This window comes from Orycteropus afer, unplaced genomic scaffold (assembly GCF_000298275.1).
Source record: "Orycteropus afer afer isolate SDZICR_OR568_19922 unplaced genomic scaffold, OryAfe1.0 scaffold00174, whole genome shotgun sequence".
NCBI classification, from domain to species: domain Eukaryota; kingdom Metazoa; phylum Chordata; class Mammalia; order Tubulidentata; family Orycteropodidae; genus Orycteropus; species Orycteropus afer.
In genome coordinates this window covers 2,822,408-2,840,048 of record NW_006921761.1, presented here as the reverse complement: position 1 = coordinate 2,840,048, position 17,641 = coordinate 2,822,408, and the positions used below count along the sequence as shown (strand labels likewise).

At 47.1% G+C, this 17,641-nt stretch overlaps 1 protein-coding gene across 1 annotated transcript in view; it reads right to left on the bottom strand.

Moving 5' to 3' along the window:
• Positions 1 to 692: 692 nt before the first annotated feature.
• The window catches only part of RNF38 (ring finger protein 38), a 60,545-nt gene continuing 43,596 nt past the window's right edge, over positions 693 to 17,641 (bottom strand). The window contains exons 5-12 of the mRNA XM_007946890.2: positions 15,571 to 15,738; positions 12,112 to 12,282; positions 10,083 to 10,244; positions 9,699 to 9,805; positions 8,772 to 8,856; positions 5,025 to 5,146; positions 3,109 to 3,208; positions 693 to 755 (exon numbers count right to left, since the gene is read on the bottom strand). Of these exons, the coding sequence (XP_007945081.1) occupies positions 693 to 755; positions 3,109 to 3,208; positions 5,025 to 5,146; positions 8,772 to 8,856; positions 9,699 to 9,805; positions 10,083 to 10,244; positions 12,112 to 12,282; positions 15,571 to 15,738 (978 nt within the window). The remainder of the gene's footprint in view (positions 756 to 3,108; positions 3,209 to 5,024; positions 5,147 to 8,771; positions 8,857 to 9,698; positions 9,806 to 10,082; positions 10,245 to 12,111; positions 12,283 to 15,570; positions 15,739 to 17,641) is intronic.

Genomic DNA, 17,641 nt, shown 5'->3' with positions numbered 1-17,641 from the left:
CCAGGACGAAGGCCGTTCTCATTCCGCTCGCTGGGGGGGGTCTGATGCTTCAAACGGGTGCACCCTCAGCCATCAGTGTGCAACAGCAAACACAAGGGGACCAGTGTACAGTACTAGTGCGGTTCAAAAACACACCAGATTATACATTGCAGCATCATTACAACTACACACACATTCTTGGTACATGCTGGTATATAGGCTCTCACACACACGTGAGCTACACGCCCTCACAGGGAGCTGCACACACACACTCTCACACACAGACACTGCTCGGCGACAGGCACGCAGCATGCCACTCCCACTCACAGTTTCTGAAGGCTCTAGGTAAGGTAGATTGCTATGTCGTCTGGAGCTACCACGTTCCATGGAAGCAACACGCTGCAGACCACGTCCACTGTCACCTGGCAGCAACACTCGGAATGATCACACAGAAACCAGGGAATGTTAGTGCACACACAAAGGTAAGCTAAAGAAGTCTTTGGAGTTCCAATCACACGGTTAGTAGAACAATCCCATAACTGTGAACACTAAGTGTAAGCTTTTATAGTTGGTTGAGTCACACAGTGCAAAGAGAGGCCCATCGACCCTTTTGGTGCAGGGAGGGGCAGGAAGCCACACAGATGACGTTCATGGACAGTCCGTATATACATGTGATAAGGAACACCCAAACTGGACTTGTGCTCTTAGGTTGGTCATTCGGAATCCCGATGCACTTCTGAAGCGTCGGCCCGGCAAATTGGGCAAGTTCGATTTGCCTGTAAAACAAAAGAGGAAGCTTGTCTCAGCAACTTCCCATGTAGTTATGTTCTTGTTCCTTTAAGGAAGTAAAATCATTTAATTGTCTTTAAAAAAAAAAAAAAAACGAAAAAAAACACCACTAACCTCAATTAACAGCCCATGATTCTCTTTTTAAATAGGTCTGTCCCATCGGTAGGTAAGATTTCCCATGACAGTTCCCGCGAGTTGAATTCCTGACTTAAAAGCAGCACTGTGGCTGTTCTTTATGAAATGAAGCTACCGAAACCCCTGGCCACAAAGATTACGAAGCAGGCGATCGCGTCTTCCTCAACCCTCCCGTGGCCCCAACCCTCTCCTTCCTCCTCGTCAGCGATGGCACCGCCACTCGCTGAAGCCGGAAAAGCAGCAGCTCTCGCATTTCCTACAACCTTTCCCACCAGGTCATGCCACGCCTGCGGTATGGGCACTTTTCACTCAGTCATTTCATCTGGTTGCCACTCTCCAGTTCTTGCTGGTCCAAGCTGTCCTCGTCCCATCTCCCCATCAGACGCTACCTCTTCCATTCTTCCGCAGTGGCTGCTGGTGGTCTTTCTAAAACACCCCTCAGTCCTATCTGAAAACCCCACTGGTTTTTCAGGATCAAATCCAGACCCCTGCGCACTGTCGCCCTCCACAAGCTGGTCACTGGCCAGGCCTCCACACACAGCTCTCCTCTGGCCACTCCCCTCGTTCCTCAGCCAGCAGCCACACAGGACTGGAGTTTCTCCTGCACGACGACCCTGCTCACAGAATTGCTGTCTTTTGCTGAAAAGTGAAGACTTTATGCTTCACTAGGCAAGGCAGTGTTCCTGTCTGTGTTCACTCAAAAGGCTCATTACAGTCCATCTCAACTCTTTTCTTATCTGTCGTCTTCCTCATCAAACTGTGGCATTACATAACCCAGTATTATCATCTCCAAATGGCAAGAAAAAGTTGACAGATGGGAGAAAAATATGGAACAGAACTCAAATTCTTAAAAACTCCACATTTATTGGACTGGTTGAGACTAGAGGACTCCCCTAAGATACCCTTCAAACCTTGAACCGAAAGCTATGCCTTCAAGTCACTATGAGCTAAGTAATACATAAAAACAAATAAATACTCAATAAATAACAGAACTAAAAAAAATACATTAGCTCACAAAATAAAGACAATTATCCCCAGCACTGAGCTCCTGGCAGAAGTCATCTACTTAACAAACAGTCCGCGCTGGCTTTCAAGCCAAGACCGAAGGGGAGGCGGCGAGGGAACCAGACCAGTGGAAACGATGGGACAACCTGAACACAGACAGGGAGAATGGCGGCACACTGTTCAGAGGCAGGCCGCCGGCATCACTGAGCAACCTGGGGAGAAACTGCTCAAGGAGAACCTGACGGGCTGTGTAAACGTTCATCAAAACACAGTAGAGAATTAGAAAAAATGAGAAAGAAAAAACAGCTAGCTGTTGATCTTAAGCCGAGAGAGAGCAGATTATCATGACAACGCAAGGCAGGAAGCCAGAGATGACGGTGCCACCTCAGCTGGTGTGAGACCTGGGAGTGAGACAGGGACAGTGAGACAGTGTCCCCGGACGCACCACCTGGGGTGTGGGAAGCACAGAAGCCAACGCAGCAGACAGTTCCATGCTTCCCCAGCGCCGCTCTGAGTCCTCACTCCATCAGTCTGAAAACGGTCTGCGTGCCGACACATCAGTGCCACGCAGCAGACAGTGACCTCAATGTTCTGTCGGCAGGAGAGGGGCCTCTTACTGAAATGCCTTCACCAGGTCACACGTTTATTTTACTCCTGTAATTTATGACTATGAAAATAGGAACAGTAAAACAAACAAACAAACAGGCCCTCTGCCCTGGCCTAATCGCTGTCAGAATCTGTGCCCTTTGGGCATTTTTCACAGATACAAACTGATGCTATATGGCACTACAGGGTTGAATAAAAGTATCAGTTTGCTTACCCCACAAACCTCCAAACAGGGCGCTCCAGTGATGGCCCTTTTAAACTCTCAAGGCAACTGTGGCCTACCAAGTTCAGCCCTTGTCCCTGCACATCACAAGGCAGCCAGGCCTTAGATGACCCCTCCAGCACAGAGAAGGCATTCCTGGGGTCTGGACACTAACTGCCATGTTGCTGACCCTGGTGCACAGCTGCTGGCCATCTCCTTTCTTTAGCAGACACCACAGCGAGGCTCGTCTCACATTACCTCCCCCACCCTCCTCTGCCAGACCACGGGCTTGGTAAGCTAAGCTTATTCTGTGTGAGCCAAGGGCCAGTCAAAAAGGGGAGAAAGAAAACAGACAAACAATGATACCTCCTGCATGGGTGCTGGCACTTTACCTTAAGCCATTTGTCGACACACTTGGCGTGGAACTCGTGGTTACAGGGTAAGACTCTAAGTAGCTGCCTTGACTCAAAATCACACATGCACACTACACACCTGGAAGAAGCAGAGAGATCATGTCACCACAAACCTGGTCGGTTTTCTTTTTGTTACAATGACTAAAGCCTGCAAAAATCACTTATCATCACACTTACTGAACTTCTATTTAAATTTCTAGACAAAAATGATCTAACAACGATCATGGTGTTAAGGCATTTAGTACCATAACAGTGCTTTATTGAGATTTAAAAAAGTAAATAAATAAAGGTTCAAGTAATGCCCATGTCAGTCTTAATAGGGGAGACACTGAAGTGTTCAATAAATGGCAGTGGAACAAGTGGATATCCACACGAGGGAATGAAGTGGAACCTGTCCCTCACACCACAGGGAAAATTAACTCAAAATCCACCAAAGGCTGAAATGCTAGGAGCTAAATTATTAAACTCTTGGAAGAAAGTACAGATGTACAACTTCATGACCTTGGACTAGCAACTGCTTCTTGGATAAAACACCAAAAGCACAAGCAACAATGGGAAACGTCATTGGGGCTTCAATAAATTCAAAACCTTTGTGCCTCAAAGAAACTGAGCTCGGGAAACTGAAAAGACAGTTCAGAGACTAGGCAATGTTTTCGAAAATCACCTCTCTGGTAAGGGGTTATGCCAAGAACACACAAAGAACGATTACGACTCAATACTAAAATGACAACCTAATTCAAAGAGGATGAAGGATCTGCAGACACCTCTCTCAAGATGACAAATGGTCAATAAGCACAGGAGACAGTGTTCAAACTCATCAGCCACGAGGTAAATGCAAATCACACCACAGTAAGATGACACTTCGCACCCACTAGGATGGTGTCCATTAAAAAGAAAAAGGAAAAGAACAATGTTGGGGATGCAGGGGAACTGGCGGGAAGGCAGGAGGGCAGTGTGTGTGCGTAAACGGCTGGCAGACCCCCCCCAGTGAGTGAAAACCAGAATGACCACATGCCCTCCTAATCCCACTCCTGGCTACACACCCAAACACAGCACACACAGGCATTCACCACAAACGCGTACATGCATGTACACAGCAGCACGATCCACAACAGCTGGGAGGACCCTCAGCTGGGGAGTGGGTGAGGCGTGCGTGGTCCAAGCGTGCAACGACAGGTTACTTGTTGATGAGGAGAGACGAAGTGCTAATACACTACGACACAGACACTCCTTGAGACATGACCAGCTGAGCGAAAGGAGTCCCTAAAAACCGACAGTATGGGCTCCACGTACAGTGTTTTGAGCAGGCAAACCCTAACGCACATGTGCACTCGCTGGGGGCTGGAGGGTGGGGCCGGGAGGACAAATGGAGATTGAGGGTAATGGCTACAGGGTTTCTTCTTTGGGGTGATGGAAATGTCCTGAATCTGATTATGGTGATGGTTACACAACTCCATCAGTATACTAAAAACTTGTGGACTGTACTCTTTAAAGCTATTATTAGAAAAAAAACATGGTAATAAGCAAAATGTTCTGTTAAAAATACCAATTTTATGTGCTATGAGATTTTTTAGTTTTATATATAAATATTCTAAAGTTCAAATTAGAAAACATGAAACATCGAGGTAACCTAAAAACTCACCACAGGGTAAGAGAATTTTCTGAGATGACAGGAATGTTCCGCATCTTCCAACGTGGTAGCTATTAGTGCCACTAAGAAACTGAATGTTCAATTTAAGAAGCCACTCGTACCAGTGGCTACTTTATAGGAGAGCATAGGTCTAGTCGGAAATGGAGAAAACTTCCTTTGACCCAGTTACTTGTGCCTTTCCAGCTCTCATTTCATAGAGGTGGAAACACATGCTGACACGCACGAGGCCAGAACGCATACTCACAAGGTCTGCTCTGACTGGTGGTTGTTCGGGTTAAACCTGTAAGAAGGAAGCTGTTCGATGTCCGCTTTCGTGAGTCCTCGGGGCTTAGCCTCCCCCAGCCGCTCCGCCAGGTTTAGCAGGGCCTGCAAGAGAAGAGGCGACATTTGCATCTAAGGAAGAATTTCTTATTCTAATTAAAAAAAAAAAAAAAAAAAAGTCTTCACTGCGGGAAATTTGAACTACAAGCAAAGCGATACACACACTAGAGACAGGGTGTAGTGAAGCCACCTGTGGCTAACCTCATTCCAGGTGCTGATGACTCCCCCCTCCCCCAGATTATTTTGAAACATGTTATTTTTTCATTGGTCAAATAGTCTGTGTTTCTCTCCAACTGTCAGTCAGCCTTGGCACTCACACCATTTGGGCTGGGTAATTATTTGTTGTGGGGGGCAGCCCTGGGCATTGTAGGATGTATAGCAAAATCCCTAGCCTCTACCCATGAGATGCCAGTGGTACTCTCACCACCACCACCAACCGTCAAACAAAAATGTCTCCAGACATTGCCCACATCCCCCTGGGGTCGGGGTGGGGATGACTATTGCTCCCTGGTTGGGAACCGCCGTTCTAAAGGATTAAGATGTTAAAAAACAAAACAAAAACCGTAACAATGATATCATCACACCTGAAAAAGGAACCATTTCTAAAACATCAACTATCCAATCAGCGCTCACATGTCCCTGAGTGTCCCAGTTATTTAAACAAAAATACTTTAAAATAGTTCAAATCAGGAACCAACTCAAGCCCCACATTCCCACTGCTGGCTACTCTTCCCGTCTCTCTTTTTCTGCTTCTATTTCTTGAAGAAAGCGGTCAGTGACCTGCAGACTCTCCTGCAGTCTAAGCTCCTCCTGCTGCGAGCGGTGTATGTGCTCCTCGCCCTCGGTACTTTCTGTAACTCGGTGGTTAGAGGGAGAGGTCTGACTAGTTCCATCGTAAGGCCCACCTTGTCTCCCTGCCTACATCCACTGGAGCTCATTGAAGAGGGCAAACCAGGAATATCTCAACTCTGTCGTTCTTTAGTCCGTATACCCAACTGTGCTCAGTATTTATACCAAGACGGCAGGGTAAAGGAGACCAGAGGTTTCTCCTTCTCTTCTTTCAGGTGTCACCAGGCGCTCAGGGCTCGGCCCACTTGACGGGTCTCTCTCTACTGCGATGACGCTTACCGCCCTGTGGCCGTGTTGCCTTCCTCCACTTCTCAATGGGTTAACCCCTCAGCTGCTTTACCCTTCTTGGCTCAGGTGGGCCCAGCATTAGGGAAATGTGAACACAGGAAAGGTGATCCACAATGAGAAGAGCAGAATTCACATCACACCCCCTCAATATCAGGCTCGGTGACAGCTGTGTACGTGACCTAACAGGGTAACATCACAACCCTTCCTGAAGAGCAGCTTCATTTACAGAGCTGGGTCATCTAAACAAACTGGCCCCCTTTTACCACACACCCTACACCTTTTCCATGTTAGAAGGTGACCTGTTAAATTTAATCGATGCAGATAATAATTACCATACCAATTGTAAGCCCCATTTATGAGATATCACTTGTCCCTCCTCTTCTGAATATTTCATAGGACACTCAAGTCCAGTTAATATAATTCAGGGCAATTTTATTCAATTAAATATGCTCATTAAGCCCTTATTGGAGGAAGAGTGTTAGTGATGATCAGACCATCAGCAAATCTCTAAGACTGAGCAAGCAAACATAGGAGCTCTGGTGGTGTAGTGGTTAAGGCATTTGGCTGCTAACCAGAAGGTCGGCAGTTCAAAGCTATCAACTGCTCTGTGGAAGAAAGAGGCAGTCTACTTCTGTAAAGAGTACCAGCCTTAGAAACCCAGCGGGGGCGCCAGGAGGCAGAATCGACTTGATATCAGTGGGCTGAGTTTTGAGCAGGCAGGACACGCAGCCATCAAGAACTGTAAGCATAAGGACTTGAAGGAGAGAAGACCCATTTACATCTGGGGGACGGCCGACCAGTGTCTCTGATGCAGGGAGCAGTGTCTGAGCCGAGTCCTGAAAGATGGCTATGCTTTCAAAATGTGGAGGAAGGGGAAACAGTTCGTAGGCAGAAGGAAGGTGAGTAAAGCACCAATAATGTATAGAGTAGACTCAAAGAATGGTGGTATTCTGGAGAGAGCCAGGCCCGGGAGCACTGCAGGGTTCACATTAGGAGATAAAACACAAAAAGGAAAAAAAAAAAAACCTTCCTGATTGGCTCTAAGCATAACTTTGCAGAATATGGAAATACTCAACCCCAAATTTCAGATTAGAAAGGGCCTGCAATGCCAAGTACAGAACATTTCCTTCTGTGATGGCTGTTTCCACTGGTCTGTGTGTGAGAAATAACATCTACATTGTACCTGCTACTGGGACTGCTGGCAGGTTTAAGGCAATGCCATCTTTGAGATGCTCGAGATCTGTTTAACGAACAGCGGGACGTGTAACAGACCGGTTTCAGCACAGACTGCCTAAAGCCTTAGACAGCTGCTGTTACTCCTGACTGCGGACAACAGACTGACAGAGAGAAACGGAACCAAGATGTTATCACTGCCCCTTCCTCTCTAGAACTCGGGGAACAGAAACCACCAGAACACTGCGGGCAGCCACTGCCCAGCCAGCACCCTGAACAACTGCAGAAGAACCCGCAGCGGCCAGCTCTCTCCCATGTGCGCCAAAAGCCCGATTCAGGAGACCTGCACGTGTGCAGTCTTCCCGCCCCAACCTCCAAGTTTGACGCAGCTGCCAAGCCCTTCTATTCCATGGAATTACTCCTCTTGTGAGAACAGAGAGTGACCGAGGCTGAGGAAAGTAGGATGGCTGGCAGGGTCAGACTGAAGTCATACGGCCACTGACATTCCAGACATCCAAACGCAAACCCACCTCTCAGGCCTCCAAGCCGCCCTCCTATGGCCCTAACCTCCACCACTACAGTCCGTCAGCCTCATCCAAACGGGAGCCCCCACGGCAACTGCACTCCGCTTCTGCAGAACGTCCTCTTCGGCTACCTTCAGAACCACCACGACGTTCAGTGATGGAGTCCTACTGCTGCTGCCGTTTCCTTGGCTCTCAAAGCTGGGCTCCCTCTTCTCTTTGCAGTCCCACAGGCCGGAACCTGCACAGCTCTGTCATCTCCTGCCTGGCCTACGGACACTGAAACAGGTTCTCTGCACCAGCTCAACTCCTAACCCTTCCATCTGTGACTTCAAGGCAGAGATCTCATTTATGAGCACGAAACTGTCCAGCAGCTCCTCCCTCTCCCACAACATTAACAGTGAAGGGAAAACCAGAGGAGTTTCTAATCAAATTTCCATTCTCTCCCTTTCGCTACAGCCAGGGACTACGTACTGTTCCCCAAGAACATCCCACACCTCCCTGACTCAATCCTGTGAGTGAAAAAACCCCTCCAATGCTCAACATGCAGCCCAATCATGTCTGCTTCTAGCAAACCCTGTCGGAACACCCAGTCACGGGCCCCTCTGTGCACATCTGCGCTCTCCCAGGGCTTGTGTGTAACTCCTCAGAGCAACCAAGTCCACCTCATTGTCGTGGCTTGTGTTCCTGAAGTTTGCCAAACACTTTGGGGACGTATTTGTATCTCAAAGTGCACAGAGTGTTTGCCTATTAAATGTTTAATTAGCTGAACCAGATGAGCAGGACAATACTTTTCTGCACACATACTCAGAAAGGTACCCCACAATTCACCCACTTACCTCGTAATTTTCTACTTCTCCATCTTCCACGTCCAACTCAAAGCTAACAGTTGGGCCCACTGTGGGTGGCACCGGAAGCATCGATCTGCAGCAGAAACAGACACCAGCGTTGACAGTTCAGTCATTCCTTCAGCCATCAGGGTTTGAAGAACAAAGCCGGAAGACTTATCCTATCTGATTTTAAGACTTGAAACTACAACTGTGGAAAGTATGATACAGGCACGTGGCCCTCTGACACGAAGACATGTCCCGGCCTACCCAGCAAGCAGTGTGACCAAGTTCTGGCCACAGGGATGGAAGTGTGGATGACACGCACAACTCCCAGGGCCGTCTGTGGAGGGAGGCATGTTCATTCTCCGTCAGCTGGAATGTGCACATGATGGCTAGTGTCTCAGAGCCATCTCAGATTAGGTGGTGGAAGCCCTATGACGGGAGGCTGGGGGGCCATCCCTCACAGTCATCTGCTTCGATTTCCTGCTTCCAGAATTCTTTACGAGACAGAAATAAAGAACAAGTGTGTTCAACTTCCAAGTGTTTCTGCGGCAGACACACTTACTGCTAACAGGATGACTCTAAGACACAAATAACCTTTCTTCCTTCTCCTGGAGAGAAGCGCCAACCGGAAAGCCGGGAAGGCAGAGGAGGGGGCAAGTGACACGCGTGCACGAGGCCCAGGTCTTAGCCATGGCCCTTCCACCCTGGGTCTGTTAAACCTGTTTTTGTTCCAAAGTTCTTCCCTCCCCACATCTCCCATGTCTCCACTCTTCCCTTTCCTTCACCCTTTACTGGCCTCCACTCCAACCCCTCAATGTACATAATATCTTGAGTATCAAAGACACCCTAAGTGATACACTACACAGAAGATGCTCATAAAGGAACAAGAATTTCACAGGTGTCAAAAACCAGAAGCCACAGGAGAGAACTTACAGCACGTATGGCAGTAGGCTGGGGTGGTAAGGGGGAGGCGGCACCGGCTGCTGGGACCTGTATCTGCTGCGTCCTGCGAGTCTCCGAGGCATAAATGGAGGGTAAGGCTGGAGGGGGAACGGCAACATCGTTCAGGTCGTTCTCCTTCGCAACTAGCTAATCTGCCCAATAAAGGCTCTTGTTTTTTAGAGCCTAGACAGTGGAAATTAATATTGTGTGTATGTTAACAGTACAGATGTGACAACCAGATTAAATCACACATCAGGTGGACTTCTAAATACAATTTTCCAAGTGGATAGTTTCAAGAAACACCGAAAACTGTAAACATGTTGAGTTACACTGAAACACAACTCAAAAGAAACAAACACAGCACAAAGCACTTACTACTCCGAAGGACACCTCCTGATGCAAAGGGTCGTGTGCCAAGAACTGCAGAGGAGCCGACGGAGGTAATGTCGGGGCATGGGCCGAGGGCGGGTAGGTAAAACCTCCCACCGGGAGGTGCTCTCCTAAGAGCTCCACTTCATTCTCTATCCTCTGCAGAGGCTGAGGGAAGCAAGAAAGCAAAGGGGTGTACTGCTGGTGTTTAGACAGCACTTTATAATGAACAAAAAATCCCCAAACTCCCTACCTCACCTTGAAGAGCATCTGTCCCTAAACATTCACTCTGGTCTCAAGTCACACAGGCGGACAGCTGGTGTCCAGCAAAGTCTTCTGACTTTTGATTTCACTCAGTAACCAAGCTGCTCAATACACACATTAAGCATCTACTTCTTTCACGATTTGAACTTTCATTTTCACAGACAGACACAGAGAGTCATGTGGTAAACCAATTACAATTACGTACTAGCTATAATTGCTTTTTATTCATGGTACCCTGACCGACTCACAGGACTGAGAATGGAGAAGGAAGTTTTGTTACAAATCAAAACCAGGACTTGAAGGGGCAAGACACGGAAGGCACCATGCTGGAGGAGAAGGGCTTTGGTATCAGACAGACTCCGGTGCTGTCATTAATCAGCCATGTGACTCTGAGATAAACGACTCACTCTGAGCCTCAGTCCCGTCATCATCTACACCAGCCACCATGTTCACACTCAGACGGGCTGTGTGTTGGTCAATGGACACAGAAAGCACACAGTGCTGTGCAAACGCAGAGATTCTTTTCGTAACAGATAAAACTCACATACGAGACAATTCACCCTTTTTCCAAGCCTACAGTGCCAGAGAATCATCATCAGTAATTTCAGAACATTTCCATCCCCTCAGACAGCAACCCTGCTAGCAGGCACTCCCGTTTCCCACCAACACTCTCCTCAGCCTCAGACGATCGCTGATCGACTTCTGTTTCTAGGCATTTCGTTGTCTGAACATTCCATAACTGAAATCACACAGTATGTGGCCTTCGGTGGCTCACCCTGTCACTCAGGATGATGTTTCACGTTCGCTCACACTGTGGCTTGTATCAGCACTTCATTCGTTTTGTGACTGATGTTCCACTGAATGGATAAAGCACTTTGTTTACCTCCAATCAGCTGATGGATACGGGCGCTGCTTCCACTCTTTGCCGATTAGGACTAAGGCTGCTGGGAATGTCTACGCGCTACACATTTCTGTGTGGACGTATTTTTAATTCTCCTGAGAACATGTGTCTTTAAATGCTATCCTGGCTTCCTCCCTAAGATCAGCCCACGCTCTCTGGTGCTCCACGTGGCACCCTTAGTGAAGGATGGGGACGCTCGGGGACGCTCTGCTCTGACAGTCACCTTCCTTCCACAGGGCTGAGAGCCCCCATGCCAATAAGCCTCACCCTCTCTCTTCTGTTCTTTCTCAACGTCTGAAGGCTCAAATGCTAACCCTCGCCTGCACCAATACCTGGTCCTCATCCTGTGTGTTTTATAGACCCCCCCCCCCCAGCACTATGCCTCTCAGCTACAACCCAACTCCCGGACAGAATGCAGAATGATGTTGTAACAGATTATCTCAGTTGTTGTTCATAAAAACACTGCAGAAGACAAGGCTCGTCTCACCTTTTGGAAACGGTAAGTGAGGCTCAAGTTACAGAAATTATAACAGTCTTATATTTCCACTAATTTAGAAACACATAAAAGGAAAAACTACAACTAAATGAAAATCTGTCTTCAGATTTACTTCCTTTTCCAAGATTACAAATATGAAGAAGCAGGACAAACTTAGACAATGGACATAGAACAGAACAAGAAAAATTTAAATATCTAACACAATTCTAAGTAAATATGTCTGTGTATACTAACTTGTATGTCTCTGAATTTCTTCAATTCTTTTAAGAAGCAAAGTTGTAGTTTTTAAATGGTCACATTGTCCATGTGCTAAACTAATGTGCCTGAGGTCTAAATGTTCTGGGAAAATTAAAGACAAAACCAGAGATACCTACCGACCGTGACTGCTGTGTCTGGAAAGGGACAAACTGGCCTGGGGGTGGCAAATGAGGAGGGTGGTGTGGAGAGAGGTGAGGAGGGTGTAAGAGAAAGGGGTCACTGGAGAGAAGGGGTGGGAACGCAGCATACGGCACCGGTAAGTGCTGAACTGAACAGGCCTGAAGCATCTGTAAGAAAAACAACGATTTTGTTGTTAAAATTATCAGAATATGGAATTAAAAGAAAAAGACACAGAGACTGAAATCTGTCATTGCCATACTTCCAAAATAATTATAAACGTTTTTAATAACCTACAGTAACAATGAAATACTAGCCAATTTTTACATCTGTGATTAAAATATTGATAATACATCTGTCAGTTGTCATGTCAGGTGGCCCGTGTGTCGTGAGGATGTCAGGCCGCCAGTACTTCAAATACCAGCAGGTCATCCAGGGTGGACAGGTTTCAATGGAGTTTCCAGACGAAGACAAACCAGGAAAAACGGCCTGCAGGTCTCCTTCTGAAAATCAGCCAATGAAACGGAACACTGCCCAACTCACTCGCTTTGGACATATTACCAGGTAGGGTCAATCACCAGAGGAAGACATCATGTTCAGTGAAGTCAAAGGTCAAAGAGGGTGTGGGAGACCCTCAGTGAAACAGACTCACATAATCGCTGCACTGATGAACTTGACTGTGTCGGTGACTGTTGAGGTGGCATGTCATGGCTTGAACCATGCTCCCACAAAAACATATCAACTTGGCTGGGCCATGATTCTCAGTGGTTTGGCAGTTGTATAATGATGTAATCACCCCCACTGTATGATCTGATGTGATCAGCCAATCAGTTGTAAGGGGAGTTTAGCAGGCGTGTGGCTTGCATCTCCCTTCATCTTAAACCAAAACCAAACCCAACCCACTGCCATCGAGTGGATTCTGACTCACAACCACCACTGCTGGGTTTCCAATGAGGTAAATCTTTACCTCATCTTCCTCCCACAGAGAAGCCGGTACGTTTGAACTGCCAGTCTTCTAGTTAGCAGTCAAATGCCTTAGTCACTGAGTCAAGAGATAAAAGGAGAGAGAAGCAAGCAGAGCAAGAATGACTTGATAAAACCAAAACTAAACTCACTGCCATCTAATTGTTTCTGACTCAGCGACCCCTCCTTGGGTTTTCAAGGCAGTATCACTACGGAAGTAGATGGCCCAATCTTCCTTCCAAGGAGTGGCTGGTGGGTTTGAACCGCCACCTTCTGGTTAGCAGTCACATGCCTTAGGTACTATGCCACCAGAGCTCCCGACCTGATGACCACCAAGAAAGAAACAGGAGTGGAGTGTGTCCTTAACACCCAGAGTCCTTGTGCTAAGAGCCTCCAGACCCAGGGAGGAATGATGCTATGGCCCACAGAGCTCTTCAAGGGGTGCCGGACTCACAGACGTTCAAAGGGAGACAAGGATCTCCCTCAGAGCCAAACGAGACAGAAAGCCTTTCCCAAGGGCTGGTGCCATGAACCCGGGCTTCCAACCTCCTAAACTGTGAGGAACCAAGTTTGTTTGTTGAAGGCGCCCACTCTTAGCATTTCTGTGACAGCAGCACTAGACAGCTAACAAAACACAGGCCCGAGCCCAGGACGTTGTCGGACACACGGCTGCCAGGAGTCGAGGCCATGTCACCTTGACGGCAGTTAACACAGCACAGGCCCAAGCCCAGGATGCTGTCGGACACACGGCTGCCGGGAGTCGAGGCGATGTCAACTTGACGGCAGCTAACAGCATTCTGTAGTTCATACAGCTCTTACAAATCACTCAGAACACCTAACTTTGACTTTAGCCTTTCTAACATCGATGAGACGGGGACAAGGTGCTGGGAAGAAGAGGAGTCTCTGCTTGTTTAAGGTGTAGCTACTCCAAGAAAGTACCCTTTTCAATCTTGGAGAATTCTTTTATTTCTAGGATTTTTGTATGTGTAAGAGTCCACTCACAACTGCCTTACGCCCACTCGATATTTTGAGCTGGTAGCTTCAGCAGCCTGCTCTACAGTCTATCAACGAGAAACCAAGCTTGGGGAGCTGCGTCCGTTAACCTGGTACTGGTACCGCCACGTGTGTACCACAAATGGGATGGCCTTAACAAACAGGAGTTCATTCTCTTACAGTTCGGAAGCTTCAAGTCCGAGTGCAGAGTGCCAGGCTCTAGGCGCTGGGTGAAAGCCCCTCAACTTGGGCTTCAGCTCTGCCTTTTGCTCTTGGCCCACTGGAGCTAGAGGCTTTTCTGCACTCAGACAGCTGCTGGCCGCTGAGGCTGACAAGCACCAAGGTTGATACGTAAAAAGGCACAGTCCCAATGTTACCAAACCACATGTCAGGCCAGTGATTCAAGTCCACTGAGCATGGCAGGCTGCTGAACAATGACACGGCTACATGCGGAGTTCAAGCGTGCCATAAGCTAGAGACCATTCCCAAAGCTGCTACTTACACACAGGAAGCAGACCATGTTCCTAAGACAGCTCCTCAGCTGCTCACAGTCAACTCCACCGTGGAGCCGATTACCAGTCCCATCATGGGGCGTATTATATCCAGTTGCCCAGCCACTCAACGAGGCCCAGCCAAGTTGACACACACACTTAACTACCACAGTGCCCTCGTGTGTGCACTTAGGGAGCTGGATGGAGACTGGCTAATTACAGGATCAAGCACGAGCTCCAGAGGCAGAGAGAAACAGGAGGGAATCTCTGCTCTCCCACGGCAGCTCTCCGCTCTCTCGGGCAAGGCACCTCACGTGTCAGCTTCATCCTCTGGACGATGGGGATGGCACTTTTTCATAGCCATGTTCCTACCGTAAGGTATAAATGAGATCAAGTACTCAAAGTGCCCACTGAAACCCGTGATGTGCTGACGATATTACTATCGACCCCTAAGGCCTCTGGAGACAGTCACTAACTAGTCTAACACCCTGTGTTACCCTCAAGGCCATGCTTTCCCAAGCTTTATTAATAAACAGCGTTGACATGAGGGACCAGGGTTCAATCCTCAGACACTCAATTGTTTAATTAATACAGGAGAAAAACCAGCTACTGTCAACTCTGACTCACTGCACCTGCAAGTGTGTCCGTGTGGTTTTCAACCACTGATTTTTCACAAGCAGCCAGCCAGGGCTTTCTTCCCAGGCGCCGCTCCAGGTGCAGTTGAAAGGCCACCCTTCCAGATTTGCAGCTCCTCATGGGAGCTGTCTGTACCACCCGGGGAACCCTGACCTTTTCTAAATGGTGACTACATGGATGTGACTGAGACTCGTGTTGCAGAAAGACTGTCTTTTTAAGAGTTTTACTGGAAGTGAAGCTACAAAAGCAGTCTCTGGAGGAATGCTCTTTCTTCTCTGGGACACTGAAGCCCTGAACATGAATTCCAATCACAAACGAAACCCAGGCTGGCAAGCTGAACTCCGAGAGCAGACGAGAACCCAAATGCAGACTTACTGGAGGAGGCACACTACAGACAGGGAGGTGCTGTCCACTGAAAACCACCGAGCATCCGGGGACCTGCTGTGCGCTGCAAGCAGGGATGTGCTGGCCTGTGCAGAGTGGGATTCCATGCGGTGCCACGGTAGTTACTGTGTAAGACACGGGCACTGTGCCCTGATGGAGCTATTAGAAAAGAGGAGGAGAATTTTAATTGTTTTGACAAAATAATAACTATTAAAAATTAACATCTGCAATTGTACAATGATGTTCATAGCAGCGTTACTCACAATAGCTGACAGGTGGAACAACCCACGTATAGATCAACAGATGAGGGTATATGCATACAATGGAGTATTTACATAAAGAGGAATGTAGTTCTGACATATGCTATAACATAGGAGAACTTGAAAACATGACTCTGAGTGAAATGAGCCAGACAAAAGGGCAAATACTGTATGATCCCACTTACATGAAATATCTATAAGAGCAAATGCAGACAGAAAGTACCTTAGTGATTACCAATGGTGGAGGAGCTGGTAGGTTAGGAGTTCCTCCCTCTTGGCTACAAAGGTTCTACTTGAGTGATGAAAACTTTTGGCAATGATGATGATTACTGCACAACAGTAACTGACGTCACTGATTGACTATTAAAAGTTACTAAAATGGCAATTTCTGTCATACATATTTTCCCGTAAGACATCAACCCAGCTGCCATGGAGTCAATCTCCACTGTTGGCAAGCCCACACACGTAAACCACAACGTGTGGTTGTCAGTGTAGTTCATAACTTGGTCATGTTGCCAGACAGGACCTGCGTTTATGAAACACAGAGGCCTCATAAGCAGGTGCCCTGCTAGTCGGACAGTCCTTTCCTCTTTGAGTCACGCTGGGTGAAGTTTGTGCGTAGTTCTAATTTTGCCCTTCAGTCTTCTTAAACTCAAATGCCTGTCTTTAGCACAGCACTCTTTTAAGATCTGTATGGGATCAAATTGACAACAGCAACTCTACACATTAGCTACAATGTAGCTACAAGGGCAGCGAGTTTCCCTGAATGGGGGAGGCATGATCTAGACCAGGAAGGTGGGAATGGCTGCCCAACTTGAAAGATGGCATCAACGTTACTGAGTCGTGCACACAGGAACTGGTAAAGTGGTGCACGCTCTCAACAACGCAGATTTTAACTGTGTATCTATCCCGCCGTAAAGGGCGGCCAGAGTCAGAACCAACTGGAGCGTGGTGGGTCTAGTTAGGGTGTCAGGAATGTGACAAAGAAGCTTTTCTGATCAACAGTTCTTCTCATACTTAACTACCATATTTTTACTGAAGCTAAGATACATCATTATTTCATTTATTTCTAAGAAAACTACTCTCCCATTTAGAGATTTTATATTCACGTATTTATTGAAGACCATGACCCAAGTTCTTCTGCCCAAGGAGCCATAATCTTGATTTTTGTGATACTAATTTCTTCTCTACGGCTGTACCAAACTCCTGCTTTGTTGGTGAAACGATTTTTCACTGTCTTTATGGTGATTTATGAATACAAGGGTTTTCTTAAAAAACAGATAATGAATTTCATACAATGAAATGGGTATAAAACCCCAAACTCATTACTGTTGAGTGGATTCCAACTCATACCTTTAATAAATGCTTACTAATGTAGTTTATTTGGATGACCACTACGTAATCAAGGCACTAGATATCCATCACCTGAGAAATTCTCTCCTTCCACTTCCCAGTTAACACTGAACTATTCCCTCAAGGTTCTCACTTCAATATGAGTAAATATGAACAAAATCCTGCAGTATGTACTCTTTTGTTCTGTCTTCTTTCTCATGACTTTACTTTTTTTTGGAATTCATCAATGTTGTCCTACGTATCACTAGTTTGTTCGCTGGTGCTCTGTAGTAGTCCACGGTTTTGATACCAGTTTGTTTTTCTATTTAAACTGTGGATGGAATCAGTGTTGCTCCAATTTGTGGCTTTTATAAGTGAAGCTGCTGTAAACAATATTTGTTGGAGATGTTCGTTTAAAGTGTTGATTTTGGCTCTTTCTTCTCTTTTGATGTGTGCACTTATTGCTATAA